Source organism: Helicoverpa zea, chromosome 7 (genome assembly GCF_022581195.2).
Source record: "Helicoverpa zea isolate HzStark_Cry1AcR chromosome 7, ilHelZeax1.1, whole genome shotgun sequence".
Taxonomy (NCBI): Eukaryota; Metazoa; Arthropoda; class Insecta; order Lepidoptera; family Noctuidae; genus Helicoverpa; species Helicoverpa zea.
The window spans coordinates 5,595,145-5,620,327 of record NC_061458.1 but is presented as its reverse complement, the minus strand read 5'-3'; the positions used below and the strand labels follow the sequence as shown (position 1 = coordinate 5,620,327).

Sequence of the window (25,183 nt, the reverse complement as noted above, 5' to 3'; positions counted from 1 at the left end):
AATGAATTCAATTTCACAGCATTACCGTACTCCGTTACAGGATTTTCTTGCTGAAAATTTATTCCCGTTCAAATACGGACCCCAGTAACTAGATTTTCTTTCAATGTTTGTAGCCAGAAAAAGCGAATTGTTGAAAATGCACCGGAAGATATAAAAAAGAGAACAACAATAATAAACGTAGGTATGTTTCAGAAAATCTGGGGCTACATAATATATTGCAGCCCTTCATTTTCTTAACGGTAATAAACTAGTCAACGTGAAGAATTATGCGATTAGTTAGATAAGGGATAAAATTATCGCTGACGCCCTTACATCTGTTAGGACAAATGAACTGAGGTTGCGATTTTTCTCTCCTTGTGTTTTCGTTCTGCGGACTTAGCTACAGATTCTTATACTAATTGTAGATATTAATTTAAATGAATGACAATTATACAATACAGAGTAATAATAATGATAAAACGAAGTCAATCTTAATTAACAAAACCAAACTTTATCGACAAACTAAAATAAATTATGTTCCATTATGAAATTAAACTGTGGTTGAAGAACAGAGTGCTTGGTATATAAAATTAAATTAAACGTTTTACTGTGCTCTTGCTTCCTTTCCAGTATATTAACATCCCTTTGAGTGCGCTACGCACCACAAAGCTTCGAAATAAAACAGCCTTTTTGAGTTCCACTAAAGAATGTATTTATCACATGAAGCAATTTATGTCCGCAATATAAAAAAACAGCAAGCAATACACAAGTCATTATTATTACGCTTGATAACTGTAGCAATTCTGAAGAAAAATACCTTGAGTTTAATATAAAAGAAATTGCATTCGTATCTAGGTGAACTCGTAGGTAAAAGTTAAGATAGTTTTATTACACTCATTTATAGAAGACGCGGGAAGGTTAGAACGGTTGCGTAATCAATGTTCCTTTCCTTGGAGAAAGGTATTTATTTTAATTATACTGTTAATGCTGGCGCACCGTTTTGGTCAAGGCTTAGAGCGAACAGACTTAGGGGTGAATTGAAGCGTTTATTAGTGGGTCGTTCTTCTATGTTTTTTCTTGAGAGGTAGAAAATTATTATTCACCGACTTATCACTTTGTTTGTTTTCATCAAATGCTCTAACTTCAATTGCAGAAAAAAAGACGAATGTCACATGCAATATTAAACATTCCAGAACATGTGTAACTCATAATGTTTCCTCACAGTAAAACAGTTTCATACTGTGATGAAAAAAACAGCCATATTTCTATAAAAAGTCTTTTATGAACACGACGGGCTTATTAAGAGTGTAATAAAATTATAAAAGGCTAGTAATGAACTCATTAATGTAATCAGGACGAAGCTCAGACTTTTAATACATTTTAAAAGGAATTTTAATAAAGAAATTGTGAATGTGTTTTCTTTGAACTTATCACGTTGCGTTTGATTATCCTCTACAAGCGTGTAATGCAGATCTGATGTGTGTTCGGGACTTGAAACAAATGAAAACTACTCTATTTCCAAAGGAGGATTTACTTGTGATATTGCAGTGAATTAGCAGACTCGCTGTGTACATTAAACATTTTCGCTCTGCTTATGCAAAATTAAGTTTTGGTTCTCGTCATTGAATGTGCTTATGGACAGGGGTCAGGTTTTACGAATTTTCAAAAACATTACAGAATAAATATATTTCCTACATTTCTTCTTAAAAAATATTTTCTCAATCACGATTACAGACGATGATTACTTCAAAGAATCAAATATCAACTTCACGGGAAATGCTTACAGCTTTATTACAATGTGGCAGTTAATATTTTCCTATTTACACTTTTTCATGTCATATGAAAAGCGAAATAAAGGCGTGCGTTATTACACTTTTTCTGTGTAACATTCTGTATACGTGTTTTGTTTATGACATGTTTTATTTACATCACTATGCAATCTTTTATTAATTAACGTTGGTACCTACACCTGGTACCACAACCTGGTACTTATGACTACGTTTGGATTGAATGACAAGGATTTGTGGAATGTTACATCGATTTAGTGAAGTGTTCGGTGTCTGAATGCTAGCTATGTCGCCGTGGAAACCGGCCACAGCTTGCGGCGACACCCCGCGTCACCGGCAAATGCAATTATGTTAGCACTTTGTCTTAGGCGCGTCTGTAAGTGTCTATTAGCATCGGATTGAAATGAAATCTGGCTGGATTTGTGTAGAATACTGCGAAAGTAATAAATTAAACGTAGGCTGAAGAAAGAGCAAGACATAATTTTTATGAGATGCAAAAATAACGTAAATCTTCAATGTGGCACACTCCCTCACCGCTGCTAACCCACAGCGGGAGGGGTCATTTGATGATTTTTGACGTCGTTAAAAAAAATGTGTGACTTATGTTATAGATTTTAAGGAGGTTATCGATGCAAACAATAACAAATTCGCAATCGGATCAAAACATAAAACCAGTTGAAGAGAAAATTAATATGTTTAAAAAAAACTTTCGCAATCTCTCCGATGCCAAATCTTTGGCAAATGACAAAAGTTATAGTTAGCTTGGATTTGAAATGTGCGAACTCGGGCTTAAAATGAATTATGGGAACGACTATCCCTCATTTTGTCCATTCGGATTATAAGAACAAAAAAACCCCTCCAACTGGGGCGTTTTAATAAACTTGAGTACTTTATGTAGGTGCTAGTATACTTAGTGTATTAAAGCATAATAAATGGCAAACCGTCTTACCACAAAAACTTTTAAACGTCAGTTTATGCCTTGTCTAAAAAAATGTCAAATTATGACGTTGACATATGGTTCATTTTGCAGCCAAAATTTTATTAGACAAGTGTAAAACAGGGTTTAGAGTTTTTGTAGTAAGGCCCTTAGAGTTTAAAAAGCACTTCACGGCTAGAGCTCTGTATTTTCTTCTTCTTTGTAAGATAATAAGAGTTGCAGGATTTATGACTTTGGAAAAACAAAAGCCATCTAGCAAAGACACATTTATATAGTAACTAATGGTAATAAACATTGCGAGAGAATCATAATTCAAGTGAATCTTTTTTCGCTTGTTCTGCGTCCTACATTTAGTGTGCTTTGATTCCAAAGTTACTCAAGGAAATTGAATGTCAACAAACGATAACTTTGTTCGAGTGCTTCCATTGTGGCAAAGGAATATTCTTGCCATAGCAAAGAATATATTTCGAGACGCGTTCTGCTTGAACTTTGCTACGTATGATTCTAAACCTATGTAGGTATAAGTGAGCCACATTTGTTCATATAGCTGCCAGAAAGAAATTGGTCTTTAAATTAAAATAAATATTATTTCTCTTCTACATACCCGAACTTACGTTACTTAATAAAAACATTATTCTAAATATTATATTAATTGCCCACTAACTGTTTTCAAGAGACCTTAAGGCTAGCGTTTTTATTTAAATCTGTGGACGTGGAAGATTATAGGAGTTCATAAGAATGATCACTCCAAATGATTTTTGTACGTGGTGTGAATTTCGGCGAAAAACATTAAGCTTGTGGAATTTGAAAATTAATTGTTTTGTGGAAACGACGTTAATTTCCGGCTTCCCATAAAATATAAAATATTTGAATTTGGTCGCGCTTTTACCCGGAAATTAATTATTTAAAAGTACCCTCGCAAGATCTGACAACCAATAAAAGTTTTTCATTCACATACCCTTGTCTATGTGTGGACAGGCAGAGTGCTTTTAAATCTGTTTAGGTCTAATGACCTCTTTTGGTTTAAAACTTCTGTGTCCCATGAGTCAAATATGGTACACCCCTATTATTTAACTATTGTGTTTGCATGGTGGACAGTGAAGTAGTTAAGTAGAAATTAATAGTTTTGACAATATGTTTAGGTAGAACATACATACTCAATGAGAAAACTATTTACTTAGTAATTTAGAATTACTCATAGGCAACATGACGTTTCAATGTAAACCTCTCACATTTCACATTTTAAAAGCTAATATTGTCACAGCTAAGTTATACATTATTACCTTCCGTTCATAAAATATGTGCATGTGATTATGTCTGAATAAAACAAATTGTCGGCAGCAGATTTTGCTAGTGACAGCATCTAGTATACCTCTAGAGCACCAAAAACATATGTCACTCGCTCGTTTATTTAATCACGACAATGCTCATGACAACTTTATACGATATGTGTCTCTTTTATGTACTGAAAATATATGGCAGCTAGCAGTAGCTAGGCGTATTCCTAACGACGAAAGTCCACCAACCCGCTCGATCAAGCTGAAATGATAACGAACATAATCTATACATATAATAAAATGATAGGAAAGTCAAAACTGTATATTGAATATTTTTTAAAAAGAATACTTGGGGGGTGATCCGTAATCGATTCTGAACCCAAAAATGTAGTTTTTAGAATTTTTGTCTGTATGTCTGTTTATCTGTATGTTTGTCCCGGATAAACTCAAAAAGTACTGCATGGATTTAAACCAAATTTTGCATGAATATTACTTGGGGGCCGGTTCAACACATAGGCTATATATTATCACGTTATCCCTTACGGGAGATAAGCAATGAACCATTGTTACTGTTAACGTTTCTGTGAAAGCGTATGCAATAATAACACATAATTGAATGTTGTACTTATATTAGTTGACCGGCCTATTATTAATCTTTAAACAGAAAATCTTGTATTTATAAATAACTCGGGGGAAAAATAAAATTTTACGAAATTGTTTAGCCAAGGTTAACGTGGCTCCATCTATGGTATATAAAATACATCAAATTTGACAAAGCAGCGAGGTGGTAAATAAATAACACATATTAATTACCATTTATATTCACAGATGGAGTTGTCTATTTTCTATAATTCACCATATTGTAACAGAGGGTTTAATTTTTTTATAGTTATTTTGATTTAATATTGTTTGTCAGTTTGCCATGCCACATCAATATCCCGCTATAATTGTTTTCGTGATGCAAGTAAAGTTGATAGTACTTACCCAAATTTAAGACGGAGCCTCGGAACAATTAACTATTATGTAAAGAAATAGATGGAATTGCACATTTTTTCATAAGCAAATTGACTTGGGGTTTTATTAGTTTAGCTTATCATCCAGTAATGTGGTGGCTTTTTTTATGAGAAATCATATCAGTTACAAAGGCAGAATTGCCATCAAACATGTTTTTGCTATCCGCCGTTGCCTCCTTCTGCGCAGCAATCATGCTGGAGTAGGAGGCAGCGGACTGACTGAAAATTCGCACTTCTCATCATAACCGCTATGGTGAACGTGGAAGACACCTCGACAGCCGGGTGTCGAGAACTTTGGGAACTTGGTCATCCTTTTCTCCGCCTTCACTGCAGATTCACGGTAGATACATGTAGGTAGAAATTAAATCAAGACATCCTTGGCTATGTGCAATAATCTGTATGTCATCTTCAGTCAAGTGGTCATGTTTATCACGTATTTACCAACTAAATTAAATTAAATTATTAAGTTATATGATTGCGATTTGCATATGTTTTCAAAACGGTTGACTGGACCCAAAGATTTCCTGAACATTACAATCTTTACTTCTTTATTTAGATAAATGGCCACACATCCAGAACACAACATTTATTGGTCAACCTGTGCGGCTGCTAAGTAGTAATCCTCTAGCTCCGCATTCTATATTGCCCACGCAGACGAAGTCGCGGGCAACAATATAGGATATGTAACTAAGATATGTTGTACCTAAAGAAAAGTATCCTACTTTTAGTGATTTTTACGCAAACATACGGAATTCTAATATCCACAATTCTACATATTCCCTAATCTAAAAGTCAATAAGAAAAGTTTCGGGACAATATTTGCGGGACCATTGAATCATTCAAATGAGAAATATTTATATAAACAGTGTAATATATGGAATGCTGGTACAGAATTGAGGGATAAACTATTTTATATAAAAGCAACACATATGATTTATTTAGAAGAATGTATTGGGCGTATTCATGTTCCTTTTGCTTGCCATACAGGGGTCTAAAATAATCCGCAACAAAGGGTACGGCCGAGCAATATTGTAAGAGAAGCTATCGTCCGACGTCACGTTTAAACGATGAACATATTGGAATATAGTGCCCGCCAATATTGAAAATATCGGTGAATATTTTAGAAAAGCGCTGACAGAGGTGAAATTTTGTTGGCAAGTGAAATGTTCCTTTTAGAATATTCATGGTTAATGAAAGCAACGTAAAGAGATGGATGTGTCAACATCACGAACATGGAGCGACATTTACATCCTAAATCTTCTTTGGAAACGTGATTGCTTTGTTCATAATGCTCACCTAGACTACTGAATAGTATATCTACTGGCTTCAATCTTCTATTCGTCAGGTTTTTTTAATTACGGAGCTTCTCTTCTCATTAAAATAGGAGCGTTTGCCAGACATAAAAGTAATAGGAAAAATGAATTCCATTTGTGCCAATTCTCTTAGAAAAACTTAGTTTTTATAGCTGGGTCTAGGAAATTGTAACGTAAGTAAATGTTTTCAAGTAGGTACTTAAACTTAAACGCCGTTTTAGATTTCATTTACCAGAGTGTAAATAGATTGGTTATGGTAATTTGTATCGTTAGCCTAGTTACGTGTTTAATTGCGTACTTAAAACGAGCTCGATTCCCTGTATAAAGCTATGACATTTCTTGCATCATATAGAGAAATCATTCTTCTACACGTACTTACGTATAGCACTTAACACGGGAATTCTCTAACTTTAAATAAGACTGAAATTGAGCATTATGCCTATACTATACATTAAAATACTCTCAAAATATGTAAATACTTTTCACTTTAATTAACAGTGAAACACTTAAATCGTAATTGTACTTAATAAGTTTATAGCAGCTTGAAGCGTAATCTTCAATCAAACACTTAGTTGGGCGCCAGGTGGCAGCTTTTCCGATCGGGCATACCTGCCGGCGTAGTTCGAGAACAAGACTCCTTTGTAGTCGTCAAACCGTGTGGGTGCTCCCCACGATGGTAAACAAAACTAGGTCGGCTGCACACGGGCAGTGTAATAACGTATGAACACAGAGACAGGTGCACGGTTTCAAATAAATAAGTAATCGTGATTGTTTTTGTTCTGATTTTCTTTCGTGAATCTGTGCTTTATAGGTAGGTACGTACATAGTACGCTTGCTATTTAATTTTTCTTTTTGCACAATTGCTGCAATTCACGTAATTTTTTAAAATATTATCAAGGCAGAAATACTCCCACGGCATAAGTAATTTACCATGAAACATTTACATCTAAAAATTTAATATACATTTCATATCATAAAAAAATATTACATTAATCTAAATGTCGACTAGCCTCTCTTCACAATTTTAAAATGAATTTATTAACGAAATCGAAATGGCAGTTGCAGTTGATACAATCGATAAAAACACAATCAAAACTTTAGCCAGATACATCACAGTTCACAGAACAAATCTTTCCGTCAGTGGGAACTGCACTCAAACCAATCAATAGTTCACAAATTAGTTTCTTCACTTGTACTGTCGATACGTGTGTTAGAGAACAATACAGGTATGCGTGTCTATTAAACCTGATGAACGATGATTCTATTAAACTTGACGTTTATTTAATATCATATGTACTTAGGTTTTGATAAAACTGGTGTAAGGAATAAACATGAATTTCATTAGCTAACAAAATGACAGGAAAAATCGCTTAAAAAAGAACAATATTTATTTAGGTTTTCGCGTTAGGATTATCTAAACGTGGCGTATAAGACGCGATGTGGAAGGCTTATCAAAATAATGTGACATATTTTTATACAAAAATAAGCCTCACAAAGCCACACAAATACTTCTAAATCTTCTTACTTTTTGAAGCTACTAAAATCTTTAATTTCGGTTGGAGATTTATCCCAAATTAAAAGCAACATGAGTGATAATAAAAGTTTTATCTACCTAATTAGCAAAGTTCGGTATGTCGTTTTCCATAGAGGAAAGTTACCCTGAATTCACCCAACTCCATAATGAACCAAATCAATGAGTAAATTGGAAAAAACGCTGGAACAATGAAGGTTTATAAAAGTAAGCGCGTTCAGCTATTTTTAGGTTTCCAATTTTAATTAGAACCTTTAAAGGCTTCGTAATCCGAGTTGGTTGTTGATTAAATGGAAATCAGGGACTTTTTTCATATTGTTGCCCAAAATTTCCATGAAACATTGACAGCAAGGCTTTTATGATCGATTATTTTATTTTCAACGAGATAAAAGGGCTGTTTTGACACGTCGAAAAACTTAATTGTCCCAACAATTAAATTGTTATAAAGTTCATAAATCCTTTAATGGAACCTACGTTTACTTTATAACTTACTGTAACTGTTTACCTGGAACTTCAGAACAGTTAATACTGAAGTTTTCATTTTAGAGTATACTTCAGTTTCTATTAACTTCAAGAAAGGACAAAAACTCGTACAGAAATTACAAGAATCGTGAGATGAAATGAGTCTTGGCAAACAATAAACACTCCCCACTTAATCTTTTAAGCTTTGAAACGTGTTCCAATGAAGCACAAAAGGTTAGTATAAATAAAATAAATTACAATTTATGTACTTGTTTAGTGCCGGCCAGTTACAACTGTGGCCGTGGTAATGAAAATAAACACGATTTGGATCCGGCAGTCTAAAACTTCGATTGCTAACCAAAGAAAAGCTCGGACCTACATACATGTAAAAAAAATTCTGGAGACTTTTCCATAAACAACCACAGACAAAGAATATAAAAAAAAAACATGGTTCTCTTACACATTTAGAGAGCACATTATTTTAAAAAGTAAAAATGTTTCACAAGACTTCAATGTAGCAACCGCAATTTACTGAATTGTTAAATACATATTTAACAGCAGTCTAGTAAGTAATAACAACTCGGCTTTCAAGTACTAAATCTTTTTATATCTATTTTAATCTTAAAGTCCACATTTTACGAGTCTACAACAACAGTAAAACCAATATTAACTATAGAAGCCTAGAGAAAATTATTATTTTAAGTACAACAACGCAGAGAACTGAAGCCAAGTTTTATCGTCTGAAAAATTCTTTTGGAAACAATGTTAAACAATCTTATTAATACAAAAGTATGAACTAAAGTCTGAATAGAACTATGTATGCGAATATGTATGTTTGTTACTCTTTCACGCAAAATCTGCTGATGATTTTTTGATAGCATTTGACAGTAATGGGCATAGCTTAGGAAATATATGGGTTACTCTATGTTAATGCGCGGAAAGTATTCCACGTATCCTATATTTCTTTCAGCTTCCACCTTTGGCATTGATAAACTGTTGTTTTGATGAGTACACTCATATGCTGGACCTCACAACCTTCAACGTGATGTCGAGTCGACGATAGATTGATGAATGTATATCTAACAAACGCTGGAATATTTATGAAAACAACGCTTCAATCTCCATTTCGACGCAGGCCGGTGTGCGGCGTGTACTGCGGAATTTGATTGAGAAATACGAGATTTCCTTGTTTACATCAAAGTTGACAATTTCATTATTTTGTTATAACTTTTGTTTTTGTGACGAGTACAAAAATAACAAGCACAGTTAGCCTTTTCAAGAAACGCATTTGTTCCTCAAATAAGTACCTATTGACACAATTTTTAGTTACAGATTAAAATATGATATAGTATTTAATCTTTCGATGTACAAGACAAAGGCATATTTGGCCTAGTGGGCAAAGAACCAACCTCTCGAGTATGAGGGCGCGGGTTCGAATCCAGGTCAGGCAAGTACCAATGCAACTTTTCTAAGTTTGTATGTACTTTCTAAGTATATCTTAGACACCAATGACTGTGTTTCGGAGGGCACGTTAAACTGTAGGTCCCGGCTGTCATTGAACATCCTTGGCAGTTGTTACGGGTAGTCAGAAGCCAGTATGTCTGACACCAGTCTAACCAAGGGGTATCGGGTTGCCCGGGTAACTGGGTTGAGGAGGTCAGATAGGCAGTCGCTTCTTGTAAAGCTATGGTACTCAGCTGAATCCGGTTAGACTGGAAGCCGACCCCAACATAGTTTGGGAAAAAGGCTCGGAGGAGGATGATGAACCCTTTGGTACCTACTTCTGGCATGTAAGTTAGTAAAGTAATGCCAACAGGAAGTGTAACTAACTACTTACTTAAGTACTCATGTGTTGTAATTATTTTAGAATTGGTTTCTAGCCAGGTGTTGTCTAGACTAGATACTTAGTTAGTTACTTACATGTTTATGTATTCATCTAAGTGTCTATTTGAAATTACGAAGAGAAACATCTACGTACATATACGAAAATGCAAACATCCATGAGTAAATACCGAGTACCTAATACCAATAATCATTTAACCAATTTTATTGGGAAACCATTTTCCGTTCCGCTTTAAAAAGTTTGATGTGCGCATTGATTTAATGGTGACAATAAAATATGAATAAAATCCATTTTTCTCCCAATGATGCGTATGAAGGTCGTTTTGTGATCTCTTCAGCGAACAATGCTTCTGAACTGTGAACAATAATGACGTCATAAGCCACTGACCCATATACTTTACTATAGTGACCATAAAACAGGATAGTGACGGATCTCCTTGACTATTTATTGGATGTCCTTATCTAAAGGAGCAGTCATGTATCTCTCTGATGTCAGTAAGTAGGTATTATTATCTTTGTAGCCCCATTCGTCATTCGATAACCACCAAGAAAAATGGATCAACCTACTTTTTGTGTTTGTTTAACGAACTAGGATTCGTTTTTGAACTGATTATTTTCAGAGTGAAATCAGTATTTACAGACAGTTAAACAGAAATATTTAAAACCTAAGAAATTCTAGTTATGTCTGTGATGAAAGCAGCTTTTAATATAATTACGTTAAGATCTTATAGCTAAGCTTTTTACAGGCAATTGCACCCTTAAAAAACCTTTGTGTTTGTTACGATTCCATAAAATATTTTTCTGAAGCTTTCTTACTTTTTATCCCGCGGAGTAAGTCTCACGAACTATAAACCGCTGCTATATTGCTGGCAATACTGACAACTTTTTATAACGAGTACTTTAGCGCCATGTTTTATGTGCAGAGCTGGGCAAAGGTTATATCCGACCATTACTTTAGCACGCACTATTTGAAGGCGTGTGTGACAATAGTTGTTCACCTCCATAGGTTTATGTGTAAGATATGGCCTATCCGTTAGCTTGGAAGGTTCACTTACGTTCAACGGGATTTACAACTTCGATCCCGCTATTATTTCGAATGTAGGTAAGTGGTGTATGAGTCAAGAAAAGGGACTGTGTTTTTCTTTAACATGTTGAAGGTTTCAGTTAGACTTAATAAATTCGATAGCAAAATTATCATTTGCGATGTAGATAGAAAGGACCTAAATCTATCTATAAACCTACTCTACCTACGTACATATCAAGTTACTGACAATATTTCCCATTTTAGGCTTAAAACCCTAGCTTAATCAACACCAATACCCACTATCATAAAAGCTACGTAGATAGCAACCAAAAACCAATTAAGTCTATGCAAGCTGCTATCACCGGCGCCCATACGACCACCTCTAATAGAGTAATCACTATTATCACTAAAATAAACAGGTATAGGTAACTTGTTAAACAAATAAATAGAAAGTAGCTACATTCTTATTAAAGTAAATATACCTAGTAGAAGAAATGGAAAGTACCTAGTTTCATTAGTTGTTTATGTTCTATCTAGTAACTTTTTCCTAGAACAATGATAATGAAAATAAATGGAAGGAAAACTTCCTGACTCACTTTGATCGCATTTGCAGATTGTATAAGGAAATTGAAACGTTTTGCTATTGTGGAGTGCGCGAGAAAACAAAACAACGATGCTATTGTATCATTGAATTTATTTCAGTTATATTAGCATATAATGTCTGTTGTCTATTCAAATCCTTACACTTTCTTACCCTAAATCGCAACATTCAATTGTGAAATTTTATTGTTATTTATATTTAATTATGTAATCTCATCTTTATCCTAACTCGTAATTAGAGGTATAAGTATTGTAAGTAGGTATACTACTATATACACGAAACTAACGTGAGAGATACCGACATTCGTTTGACATCGTTAAGTATAGAGATTTTCGGTTGGACAGAAATCTCCACAGTTTGATGAAAAATTAATTAGTAGATATTAAATTACCGAAACTTAATTACATATTAACAAGATCCGACTTTATTTAGTTACGTAGGTACCTAATTTCTCAAAATAGGTATAGAATAAAGTAACGAAAAGATTGTATTATATCATTATTTTATTAGACAATAAGCTTACAAATGAAAAAAAACATTGAAGCAAGTTATTCCAAAACGTGAAAATATGTACGAAGCGCGATCATTTTTCATTTCTCTCCACGATACGAAAGATTTGTCAAAGCATTATGCGCTCGAGGACCGATAAAACGTTTTCATCAGTCTCCTGCATTCAGACATGAAACCATTTTACTTCAACAAAGTTATCCATTGAAATTTAAAAATATCCTTGTACATTTTAAAGTACATTTTTTTGCTTACACCGCAAAAACTGTGATAGTTTTTTTACCATAGTATGGACAATGTTGGCCTTACTACAAAAACTTTAAACACTGTTTTACACTTGTCTAAAAAAAATGTGGCTCCAAAATGAACCATTTGTCAACGTCATAATTTGACATTTTTTTAGACAAGTCTTAAACTGACGTTAAAAAGTTTTTGTGGTAAGACGGTTTTGGCCTTACTACAAAAACTTTAACCCCTGTTTTACACTTGTCTAATAAAATTTTGGCTGCAAAATGAACCGTATGTCAATGTCATAATTTGACATTTTTTTAGACTAGGCATAAACTGACGTTTAAAAGTTTTTGTGGTAAGACCATAATGGCCTTACTACAAAAACTTTAAACCCTGTTTTACACTTGTCTAATAAAATTTTGGCTGCAAAATGAACCATATGTCAACGTCATAATTTGGCATTTTTTTAGACAAGGCATAAACTGACGTTTAAAAGTTTTTGTGGTAAGACGGTTAGTGTTTTACTTCCTGAATGTAAAAAATGAGTTTTATGAATTAGGTAGGTACTTCATCCTTTTCATGTCAACATTTTTGATCAAAAATATTCAATTTGAACTCTTGATTAGTCCCATTTATTCGAAAAACGATCTTCGCACAGGCGTATTTTTTGGGTACCTACTTGGATTATAAGTAATGTATTATTTGTAAAAGATACTACGGGACACGTGCGACGTCTAGACAGTAGTTTTGTCTTCTTGTGCTTAAAATGTATTGTTGGTGAAATAAAATGGAAAAACTAAGGCGCTTCTCTTTTTGTCAATACATATTGTGTACTTAAGCACTTAAGGAAAATTCTATGTCTTCTTGTTTTAAATGCAGATACTTGTCTACTAACCACCATACGTTGCATACGCGCATAATACGTGTACGTACTTTTCGAGAATTTAGAGACAACTACTGAAATATGACGTAAAATCGTGTTAGGCACGCTTTTAGCTGGGAGTTCCAGCAGTCTTTATTTTCGAACGTGCAGTGCATTTCCACTTTGAGAGATTGAATTCCTGCACTTTGTTTCAGATGAGGACGCGGTGAGCTGTGAGAATGAGTCGGAACTCGAGCGTAGCCGACTCCAATGGAGAACTCAGAATATTACTAGTGGTGACCGTGATCATCGGTCTACTTCTTATGTTCTCGTTGCTCATGTGCTACGCGTGTGTCCTCAAACGACTGTGCTGTGGTACGCCTAGAGAGCGAGCGAAGCATGTGGGCTGCGCTAGGAGAACCGAGAGCTACCCAATGGGTGACGTCACGCTACTCTCGCAGCCGACGGAGAGCGAGCGCGTGTAACTATCAAACACGAAGTCATCACAATAAAGTGACCACTGAACAACATTTACAACGCAATAATTCAATCCGTATGTGGCTATATAAAATAATTTATTGCGTTTACCATTTAGCTCTTTGAGTAATTGGCCCTCGTTTATAATCCAAAAATAATGGTGATTTCTTTATTTGCTAACGTTAATCTTTGTTTGGCACAAAACTAGTCAGTTGTGTAAGGTTAATCGGAATAATCAATCAAAATCTAATTTATACTGCATTTCTTGAAAGACTGATTTAGGTATCTACTCCGTTGCCTGGGTTTAACAGACGAACATCAATTTTTATATTGTTTACCATTTTGTATTTTCTATTTATATTGAAAATGTAAAGACGTATGAGTAAGTGGGTTTTCTCTCTTTTATAATAAAAAATATACAATGACACTGGCACACAGTGAACTGTTTAATGTGTAATTTTATACGTCGACTTCAGCTGAAAAATCAATCTTCGAAAATGAAATGTGATGTTGAAAACGTTGATTTTGTATAAATATTTAATGCAATGTCTATCATGCTAAGTTATGTGAGTAGTCGTAGTAATGTCTATTTGTTTTTACATATTTTGTTTAATTTATTAAAACAACGTTAATGAAGTATCGCAATATAATGTTGACTAGACTGTAATGTTGTGTTGTACAGTTTCAGCAAATTAAATTGGTTTTAGCTGTTATCAAAAGTTAAACAAACGTTCTGTAGCTATAAATAATAGGTAGAATAGACATTTACTGATTTTATAGAATGTATGATGTTTAAAAGTGGAACAATAACAAATAAACTATTACCCACTCTCTGTGGCAGCGTGTTTTCTTCTTCTTATTTATAGATTTCATAGTTATAAAGTTTAAAGACTTACTAAAAGGCGTTGGCGTAGTTGCAGTTTCAATTTTATCAATAAGGTAACCGTTTAATTTGTCTATGTATGTATATAGCTTCTTTCGTAGTTATAAATCCTTGCCAAAACGTTTATGTCAAGAGTAGATCAATTAACTTATAAACCCTAAAACTTTCCCTCTACCGAATGTAGGTATAATTTGACGGACCACGCCAAGAAGTTTCTCAACTTTAACACTTGTAAGTTTGCATTTATAGAGTTTAAAAGGAAAAATTAAATAATCCGATACCTACAAAAAGAATATAAGTAGAAACTCGATTAATGCCTAACTAAAAGCAATGACAATGGTGAAATCTTTCAAAGGTGGACGTGTGTGGGATTCGTAAAATGCGATTTGTTCGCGGACTGAATGCAGGTGGGTTACTAAGATTCTTGCAGGTATATTATGTATGTAGTGGTGCAGACACAGTCTTAAAATAGAAGCCTGCCCGCTTAAGAGAATATCTAAACTGGATGGTGGCTTCTATTGTTGTCCCTGAGTTTATGAACTCGGCCCAACATCCGAACTAAAAATAAAGTTACTACTACAACGGGCGGAAGCTAGTGCAATATTAACATTACTGGCGAGTCTCCACCTGCCATTTTTACGTGTGCAAACATTGTTATCGGCAGGTGCCATAGTTCCCATAGTCTTCCCATTCCTAGTCCACTAACATCCCATCACAATAGCCCAAGTAGTTTTCCTCCATAGTTAGCAATAGTTTAGCACAGAACCGGGGATTGTCCTTGGGTACATTTCTATTGTGTATACAGGGATAATCGTCGGTTTTGTGTCACCATTTCATTAAAGTTGTCTCAAAAGGGCTTCAGCGTGTTGGCTTCGGCCCCACGTTCGCCTCCCAAAAATCCGGGACTCTATAGTCCCGAGGTCTGGTAGAGACATACAAGATATTAATAATAATACTATAGGTAATATCTAGGTACGTACATGGAGTCAAGGTATAGTACATAATATGACAATTATTCATCGTCGTAGCAAATAAATTACAACCAAGTTGTCAGCAAAAGGGCCTGCAACGTAGTAACTATCATAGTAATCTGTGCTGCAACTGCAATTATTGCTACGAAACAGCCTACGCGCGGCAAGCCTACGACGCTACGGAATTCGCTGATTGCTACGCGATGTTACTTATGTCACTAAGGTTGGTTTTAAAGCAAGTGTTTATGTCCTGAAATACGTTATACTTACATAGATTTTCTTCTGATCAGTGCTTTAAATTATTTAGTTTATAAATCTTCATTATCTAGGTAAGTATTCTGACTTCCATAGATAATGAAGATTTATTATATACTTTTTACCCAACTGATTGTCATCATCCATATGTGCAGCCCCGGATCTTCAATTTTTTTTAGGCGGGGCAAAATCTGTAAAATGCCGCCCCGCCTACCTACTTATGTTTATTTTCACCTTTATCATCCATATAATTTTAGCTATCAATATGTAGGCAGGCAGGGCCGTCTCTAGCTCATGTAGCGCCTAGGTGCAATCATCACCCAAGCGCCTGGGTGCAATCGTCACCCAAGCGCCACCTATGTATTGAAGTACTTAGAGTAGTTACAAGGAATATAAATAAGAACGTTCGAATGAAGTGCACTATTTGGTAGGTAAAGGACTTCAAAAAATTTGTCCAATTCATTGTAGGCTCAAACTGTTGGCGGTCTAAGTTATGAAAGTCGAGACAGAACGATGTAATTGTAAAAAGCAGCGCGAGCGAAGCGAGCGCGCAAATTTTTTAATTTGGGACACAAAAAGTTAATTAGTTTAAAAAAGCGCTGTAACAAGCAGCAAGCAAACTTTTTTGTTTTTGAGGACTCCATAAATATATATTTTTTACTACATTTGACCAGTGGCGGCGTAGCATCGGGTGGCACCCGGGGCGGACTACTTATCGAGCATCCCCCACCTCCCCAAAAAAAACGACAGAATATAATCACGTAGTAAAAAAAAACCTACAGTGAGCCCCAGAAATGTTCGAGATGTAGGACACAAAAGATCCCAATTTAAAAAAAAAAAACGGTAAATGAATCCGCGAGCATAGCGAGTGCGAAATTTTTGAGTTTGTTAACACAAAAGTACCCAAACAAGTTTGAAAAAAAGCACTGTACAGTGAAGAAGCCGCGAGCGTAGCGAGCGCGAAATTTTTGAGTTTTGGAACACAAAAGTACTCAAACAAGTTTGAAAAAAAAAACCACCGGAAAGTGAGGCAGCTGCGCAAAATTGTTTGGATGTGGGATACCAAAGTCCTCCACCTCCGCTTACAAATAGCGCCTAAACAACTTAAAAATAACCACTGTAAAGTGAATTTTTTTAATTGTTACTTTTGAGGACTGTAATTTAACTCTGAATTAAGCACAAATAAAAAGAAACCGTGACTGAAGCGAGCGTCAGTTGTTTTTGCTACTTCGGTGCTTAAAATTTTTGTTAGATTGAGTACTCAAAAAGCAAGGGCAGAACAAAATAGAAATTAAGAAAGAACCGCGAGCGAAGCGAGCGGATTTTTTTTTCTAACTTTGAGGAATTAATTTAAGTAATCAGATAAAGCAAACAAATAAGAGAGGGGTGACAGTCGGACTGAGAGGGGTGACCGCCTCGATGTCTCGCGCATGCTCTGTCGTAGTATTGTTTAAAATTTGAATATAAATAAAATGAAACAGTAAATGGTAGTGAACCTAGGCTTCGCAGATAAGAATGTGACTTGTCCCTTCTGCCCGCGCCATCCTGGTCATGCAGATATGTGTCGACCAAGATGGCACCCCCCGAGATGTGGTACCCGGGGCGGACCGCCCCTTCCGCCCCCCGCTTACGCCGCTACTGCATTTGACTTATAAAAGTTAAGGCAGTGTGGACTTGACTTATGAAGTCATTGAGGCAATGCATGTATAATATTGCGCGAGCGAAGCGAGCGCGAAATTTTTTGAGCCCGCGACACAAAAGGACATTGTAAAGCAACAAGTAGCTGCGAGCGTAGCGAGCGCGAATTTTTTTAAATTATTTGTTTGAAGACTCACAAATTAAACTGGGAATTATGTACAAATAAAAAGAAAACGTGATTAGAGACTGAATCAATGACCGACGACCGAGTCAATAAAAATAATAAACAATCAGAAAAACAGCCGTCATTTAGCCGCGAGCGTAGCGAGCAAGAATTTTTTCACTTAGTTGGAGGATGTTAAAAGTAAAAAATAATCAAAATGATCAATCAAACAAAGCGAATGCGACTTTTTTAGAAACTTTGCTTGTCAGTATCGAAATGTAATTTCATCGAAATTTCCTGGTGGTGGGGCGTCCCGTGGCGCCCCTGAGACCGAGCAAGGCGCCCGGGTCATGCGCACACCCTGCACCATCGGTTAAGATGGCGCTGTTGGTACCTAACCATTACAGTAATCTGTGATGTAGGATTTAAAACAAAAATAAATATATGCGATAAGCGTTCCTGGCTCATAGATGATCGCAAATAATTTTTAATCAGTTTTAGTTTGCTAAAACTTCGCCTAGTGAATAATAAATGTTCGTGCAGTGGTGCAGGGTATCGCTCAAGTTGATATGGCCATGAAATTGCTGTACTTGTGCTATTATTTATTCCGTGGTCAAAGTTAAATAAATGATGAGTTATCCATCTATCTACTACTCTGAACCTACAACACGTTATCCATTGGTCTGTGAAGTGTGAATTTGGCAGCCGCCTGATTTTGCCGCCCCCTGAATTTGCCGCCCGGGGCACAGGCCCCGGCTTGCCCCCCCCTAGATCCGGGGCTGCATATGTGTAGTATTGACACATGCATGACAAACGCGTAGGTAACAACATATCCATGCCTATTAGCACAAGAGCCCACGACCAAAACCATGTCTCAGAGCAATACGGCCAAAACCCTATAAAATCGTTAGATTGTATGATTCTGAGCCCGACTAGGTGTGTAGTAACGGTCGAAAGTGTAGTAACTGCGTGGAAGGCCATTTCTACTGTGTAAAAAAAGGCAGTCGGTATTATAGCAATAAGTCTGATAGTGAAAATGTACATAGATTTTATAATTGTATTACGAAAAAGTTTGTTTTCAGACATTTTGCGCGTAGCATATAGCCTGAGCGCATTTTTGAAAATGTCAACAAAAGCCGACCTGTATCATAGCAATACGGATATTTTTTTTTTTAACTTTTCGTATTGCTGCCATGATTACCAAAAACCTGTTTTCAGACACTTTAAGTGTAGCATATGCTCACATGTGTGTGTTTCCTTTTTCCTCAGAATCATACAATCTAACGATTTTATAGGATTTTTGCCGTATTACTATGAGAGAAAAATTTTGGTCGTGGGCTCTCGTACCTACTATATGACGATCCCTTCTCTAATTTCTGCAATGAGGGTTTTCTAAAATGGCGTCCACCAGGTGGCAGCACCGAGTCGCCAGGTCCAGGTAACTGTCAAAGTCTTTACTATGAATAGTGAACGATTTTAGTGTTTTTTTTTATTTTATGATTAAAGCACTGCATTGTTGTTTTACTATTGAGGTTGAGTAAATAAAAAAAACTAAATCATATTGTGTTAACAAATTTTTCAACAAGCTTTTCCTTAGTACCAGTGACTTTTGCACCCTCTCTCTTAGCTCAATTTTTAGTTCGGAAACCTTATTCTGACCGTAGTCCATAATAAAATCAATAACACTTCCAATATAACAGAATTTCAATAAACAATAAGTTCGGACCCTACAATTCCATACTATTTGACAGCTGTTTGGACCTGACGCATACGAAGCGCCGCCTGGCGGCAGAAAAAGTATCGAAAACCCTCATTGGAATGCAGTGCCCAATTTAGCATAGCTCGCTTTATTAGGTACCTACTGGCTGATTCGAAATTGCAGCCTATGTTAGTATTGATTTATTTATGTTGGTAACATCTGCTCGTGTGCATATGAAACTGCAATTTCTAGAGATAAATCCTCCGCTGCGTCTGTCCTTCTTATTGCGATGCGATGGGCTCATAAACTCCTACTAGCAGGATTTTCATTAAGATAGCTACAGAAATGTCGAGGTAAGTAGGTTTTTTTTTTATTGAAAGCTCGAGATGTGTAATTGTGATTATGAACACTGTTAGCTTCAAATTATCTTAGTGGGTTGTAAACTTTGCGCACGAAAAATCTTTTGAGTGGGTAGATAATATTACATTGATTTAGATATCTTATTGGATGGTGAATTAAATGAATTTTAAATAAGACAAAATTGAATTGTAACGAAACATGTGTTTATTTATATTCCATATAAAAACAGCTGTAGAAGGCACTACCAATTATTGACAATATTTTTGTTGTAATAATTAATTTTATTTACCTATTTGTCGTTTAAGGCAAATTTTCCTTTTATCACAATATTATATGCGTAATTCAATTCAATTTTCCAAAAATAAAATAGACTCTTGGACTTAACATACAAGTACCATTTACCTAATTAAAATGATTTTACATACATATCATAAACATTTATAACATACAAAGGTATAATAGAATATATTTTTTTTCTAATTTTACGATCATATCTAGACTTTGTGCAACTTGAACAACAATAAAAATGTATAAATATGTAATAGAACTCTAGATACATTTTCTCTTATCACACGAACATAATATAAGGAGGTTTATCGTCGACATTATCTACATACGTTTATTTGGCAGATAAATAATAGCTCTGCGGTAGTATTAGCATCTTATCTATGTGGTACAACAAGAAACTAAGCAGCAATTTTGAACGATAAACGATACTTTGGACAAGAGTAAAGGGGCATAATAGTACATTTAATGCTAGAATTGACATCATAAAGGGTTGTCAGCAAAAAAAATATCATTAAATATTCTGTAAATAAATTCATGTCACTACAACTTTATAGACATTTAAACAATAAACAAGAGTCACTCTATTATCTAACATTAATAAATCCAAAAAAAAACAATTCAATAACATTTCAGACATTGCGGAATAAGACTGTTTCGTTTTCCAAAGCCCAACAGAAAAGGAAGATTTTCTTAATTGTATATTTTTAAGATAAGATAAATAAGGTAAGTATTTATGGCGTGTAACTCTGTTCCCTCAAAACTCCGTGTACCATAGTTCTTAGTGATTGCGGCTTGCAATATTCTTCGAGCCAGTTGAAAACGCCCGCTGAAAACTCGGCGAAGTTATTCGTTGGTACAGACTCGAACGACTCGAATAGCTTGTCCATTATACCCTGAAACTGAAAAAGAAATAGTTTTATAAATATAAGCATTAATAAAAAAGGATAGTATTAGAAAACCACATACATAGATTGAAATGAAAACTTTCTTAGTTAACTTAAAATTTCGTATACTTTGCGGAAAGACATGGTATCTCTTAAACGTACTTTAGAATAAAATATAAACCAATAATTTTATTTATGTAGGCATGTCAAAAGACTTCATTTGTAATTAATGTTAATTACTACAATGACTCGTGCACTTAAAAAGTAGATTAATTTTCGAATGACAACCTTTCTCTCGCAGTTGCTTAAAACAGAATTTATTTGCAAGAAAAATATTATTTTGAGAAATTAAATAAACTTACAACTTGGAACTTGTCCTGATCGGTGAGCCTCTGTTCATTATGGCCGGGCACCGAGTGCTGCGCCTTCACAATTTGTTCATAGTTAGCCTGCATAATACGCAACGCCACAACATCTTTGCGCAAAGCATTGCGCTCGTCTTCCTGCCTTCGACGCTGCTGTAGTAAGTATTGAATGTAGTCTATGGATTTTTGGAGAACCTGGAAAAATGAATTTGAATGTCTTATTGAAACTCGATAAGGTGCATCTTGAAAATTGTAGACTTTGAATGCGAAAGAAATGCACTTCGCAAAAACTAAGTAGGTATGTATTGCACGAAATAAAGACACAAGATAAATTATACAAGTCCAGAAATGACTAACTTATCTTTATTTAAGGGACGATTAAATTGCGGCTTAATAAACCTGTTACATTAAACCACAGCATTAAACAGATCTAGAAAATGTGCGAAGTCATTGAATTAAAAAATCTATCAGAAATGAATTATTATTTGCTATAGGCGTTCAAGGTTAATACAACACAAAATGTGGACATGTGGTATGGACATAACAGATTTGTTTGTTATTGTAATGATGTTAGACTTCGTATTAAGCAAAGCGATTCATAGCACTAGGCTAGCACGTGCTACTATTTTGCCTAACCAATATTGAGGAAGCAATTTTTTTTACATATCTGTAAAGGTCGTTCGATTTCTGCTAAAGCCGAATATTCAAAGATAAAGATCGTAAAAAAGTCTATGGATGCGCTCTTATGGAAAGATACAATGATTGCTTGATCCAAGATATCTGCCAAATGTAGGAGTAGGTACTAAAAATGACTCGAATCCCTATTTTAAAAGAACTGATCAATATGTGATTTTCATCCTGTATAAGCGTATGCATCCTCTTCTGACACCTAGTGTAAATCTAACTATTATAAAAAAAAAAAAAACTATTTTAGTTTTATATTACATTAATTTAATTCTACCTAAAAATTAAGTGTGCCAGATTCTAATTCGAGTAACCTATCGCATATAATTTACGATTACGAAGTATAGATCTATCACGCTCTGGCCGCATGTTTCTACAAGAGGTGTCACTGGCCTCCATATCTAAGTCGTGGCGACAACACGGCGAAATAACATAGCTGCAAATAACTAGAATGGAAACTGCGTAAGTATTTACTCATTAAACTAAGGAATATGCAGGTATGTATACTAAAAAGGTCCTGTACTAAAAAAATCCTAATTAGGAAAATGATAAGGAGGTTTTAGCTTTAGTCACCCATCATAAAAGTTGTTGTCCTTTAAAGAAAGAGAAACTAAACTACTTGAAAAAAAATATACGTAGCAAACCAAGTGTGTAGTTATAAATAGTACCGCGGATATTATGTAAGCAAGCTACATCGCAATAGGTACTCAATATAGTCAATATTGAGTATTGATTAACAGCAAGGTCGGTAAAACAAAATTGTGATAACCTTCGCCACATAAATACAGAGTGATAAGAAACTTACGGCTGCTTTGCTTGGCTTGTACCCTGATGCGTCTGTTTGCTGGCAAGTCGGCACCAACTCTTGGAGAGAGTCGTAACCCTTCTTAATGGCATCCCTCCTTTTCTGTTCAGCCTAGAAAAAAAATTATTTGGGATAGATGGGAATATCAAAATATTGCAGTTGCTTAACTAGCTCACAGCCAACTCTTGACTACTACACTACCTATATCGGGTGTGTTGTTCATAATCACATTAAATGAAATGCGTTAATATACTGGTTAATATATGTCCATTAACACAGAAAAAAGAAAAATACGTAAAAATAAAAAAAATGAATTTTTCAAACAAAGTAAATAGAATAAAAATGTGAGAAAATTAGAACACCATATAAAAGTCAGTCATTACAAACAACTGTAATTCTCCCTTGAAAACTGACAGCTGTCAACTGATCAAAACATTCGATACTGCTAACTTTATCTCTGCTTTACACATGATGTTGTAAATTATAAAAACGAAAAATGACTCCTGTGGTTAAACCACTGAATGGATTAGGTTATTTCTTTTACAATTTGCCATAGAATATCATAAAGTATATGTGATAGAATTTAATGTGATTGTGAACGACACACCCGATATACCTTTGGCTATTATATGTGGTTATTGGTTGAAGAACAGATGTTAAATACCAAGTTGTATTTTTAATTTATGTGTACAGTTTGAAGTGAAAGTGGTCAGTCAGGAAATAGGACCATTTGATTATTTTTAGTTGCTTATCTTGTGTTAGTATTATCTTAAGAATGCTATTATGTCTTAATAGTAACTATTTCTAGCAACTGTGGTATTACACCTACAAAATATCTTGGTTAAACATGGCCCAGGACATTTCAAATGTCAATCATATTTGATAAAATCATCAATCTTGTTTGTTTCAAAAGGGTAAAACGTAATGATGATATTCAAAAAATTCAATCATAAAAATAATAATATCAAAAAGATATGAAAAAATATGGCCTATCTCAAGCTGATGGTGCATTAATGTTATGTGTTTTCTATTTATATCTCCCATTGAAAGAGTTACTAATGGCCGGTATCTGAGTATGCTTATGAGTAACTTGTCTATTCATCATCCCTTAAAAATTAAAAACATAAAACACTTACAAGGTTGCTCAGAAACTGGCCATGAGTTGCGTTTCAATAAATCTGATGCTGCATATCATATTACTACCTAATACCAAAGAGAGTTACAAAATTATTTATATACTACACCTACTGTGGAGACAGACTGTTGTGAATATATTCAATTGGGAAGAATAAAGAACTAAGTGACATATTTAATATTTACCTGTGTATGCGCTTCTCTCCTCCTTTCCTTAAAGCTAAGTGCAGATGCCTTGTTATCTCCGCTATCATCTTCATCTTCTGTAATTCATAAAAAAAATACCTTTTATTTCTGGTATACTGATGTATTCACACAAAAAATTCATTTGGCCTATGAATCTCTTCAAATCTAAATATGAGAATATCTTACTGGTGATAACATAATAACAAACTTGATTAAACTTTATTTCCAACTTTGGCTTTTTTCATATACATGTTATAATAGCAATACTAGTAAGCAGTACTTTGTTTATCTAAAACTTTTATGGCTTAAGCAAAAGATAAAGTTGTTGAAAGTCTAATAAAATGCATGCAAATTATCTACACTAAGTCTTGTTTTTCTATGGCTGAGTACTCAAAGTCCTGCATAAATAACATACATATGACCTATGTAATATGTTAGCAATGTAAGTTAATGGTATTAAGAACTGAAAGTATAAGAATACCAATAAAGTCCAATAACAACATGAGACTTAGAGAGAATAAGTTGTTGGTAACTATGTTCATTTGCTTACCTGTGTTTTGATTCGAAGAGGAAGGCGTCTGGTGTATATTTTGAATTGAGCCATTACTACCACATCTTGGATACATTTTTGCAATATTTATTTTACCTGAATTTAACTGAAAACAATACTAAGTCGATGGAAATATGATACATAAGATTAAATTATGATTTTAAACTAGGTTAGCAATGCAACGTAAACTACACATGACACTGATTATAGATATTGCATATTGTTATTTATTAATTATACAGCGCAGCTTGTAAACAATTACGCACTTTATTAATTCACTTAGATAATTCGATTCCGTTCCATTATTTCCATGACATTACCACACAACCACAGACTACTGAAACTGAAATACTTAATTTGCTAGACTATCATTCGTTCAAACACTCAATGACCAGCGTCACTAGACCTTATGCCAATCCCACACCAGCTTAAACGACAATCTAGAAGTTATCGTGTTAATTTACCGGTGGAACTT

At 34.7% G+C, this 25,183-nt stretch overlaps 1 protein-coding gene across 1 annotated transcript; it reads right to left on the bottom strand.

The window, feature by feature from the left end:
* Positions 1-19,998: 19,998 nt before the first annotated feature.
* On the bottom strand, positions 19,999-25,057 carry LOC124631923 (max-like protein X). The gene is made up of 5 exons (XM_047166556.1): positions 24,709-25,057; positions 24,159-24,235; positions 22,839-22,949; positions 21,347-21,544; positions 19,999-20,999 (listed from the first exon to the last, which is right to left on the bottom strand). The coding sequence occupies exons 1-5, from the start codon at positions 24,782-24,784 to the stop codon at positions 20,832-20,834; spliced, it is 630 nt and encodes a 209-aa protein (XP_047022512.1). The 5' UTR covers positions 24,785-25,057; the 3' UTR covers positions 19,999-20,831.
* Between the last annotated feature and the right edge of the window lie 126 nt (positions 25,058-25,183).

What these genes read in the sequence shown, in the direction of transcription:
- LOC124631923 (XM_047166556.1), bottom strand. Translation starts at nt 24,784, where the DNA reads ATGTATCCAAGATGTGGTAGTAATGGCTCAATTCAAAATATACACCAG. An exon ending in GGAGAGAAGCGCATACACAG is followed by an intron (nt 22,950 to 24,158) that starts GTAAATATTAAA and finishes TTTTTTTTCTAG; the next exon opens with GCTGAACAGAAAAGGAGGGA. An exon ending in ACAAGCCAAGCAAAGCAGCC is followed by an intron (nt 21,545 to 22,838) that starts GTAAGTTTCTTA and finishes TCATTTTTCCAG; the next exon opens with GTTCTCCAAAAATCCATAGA.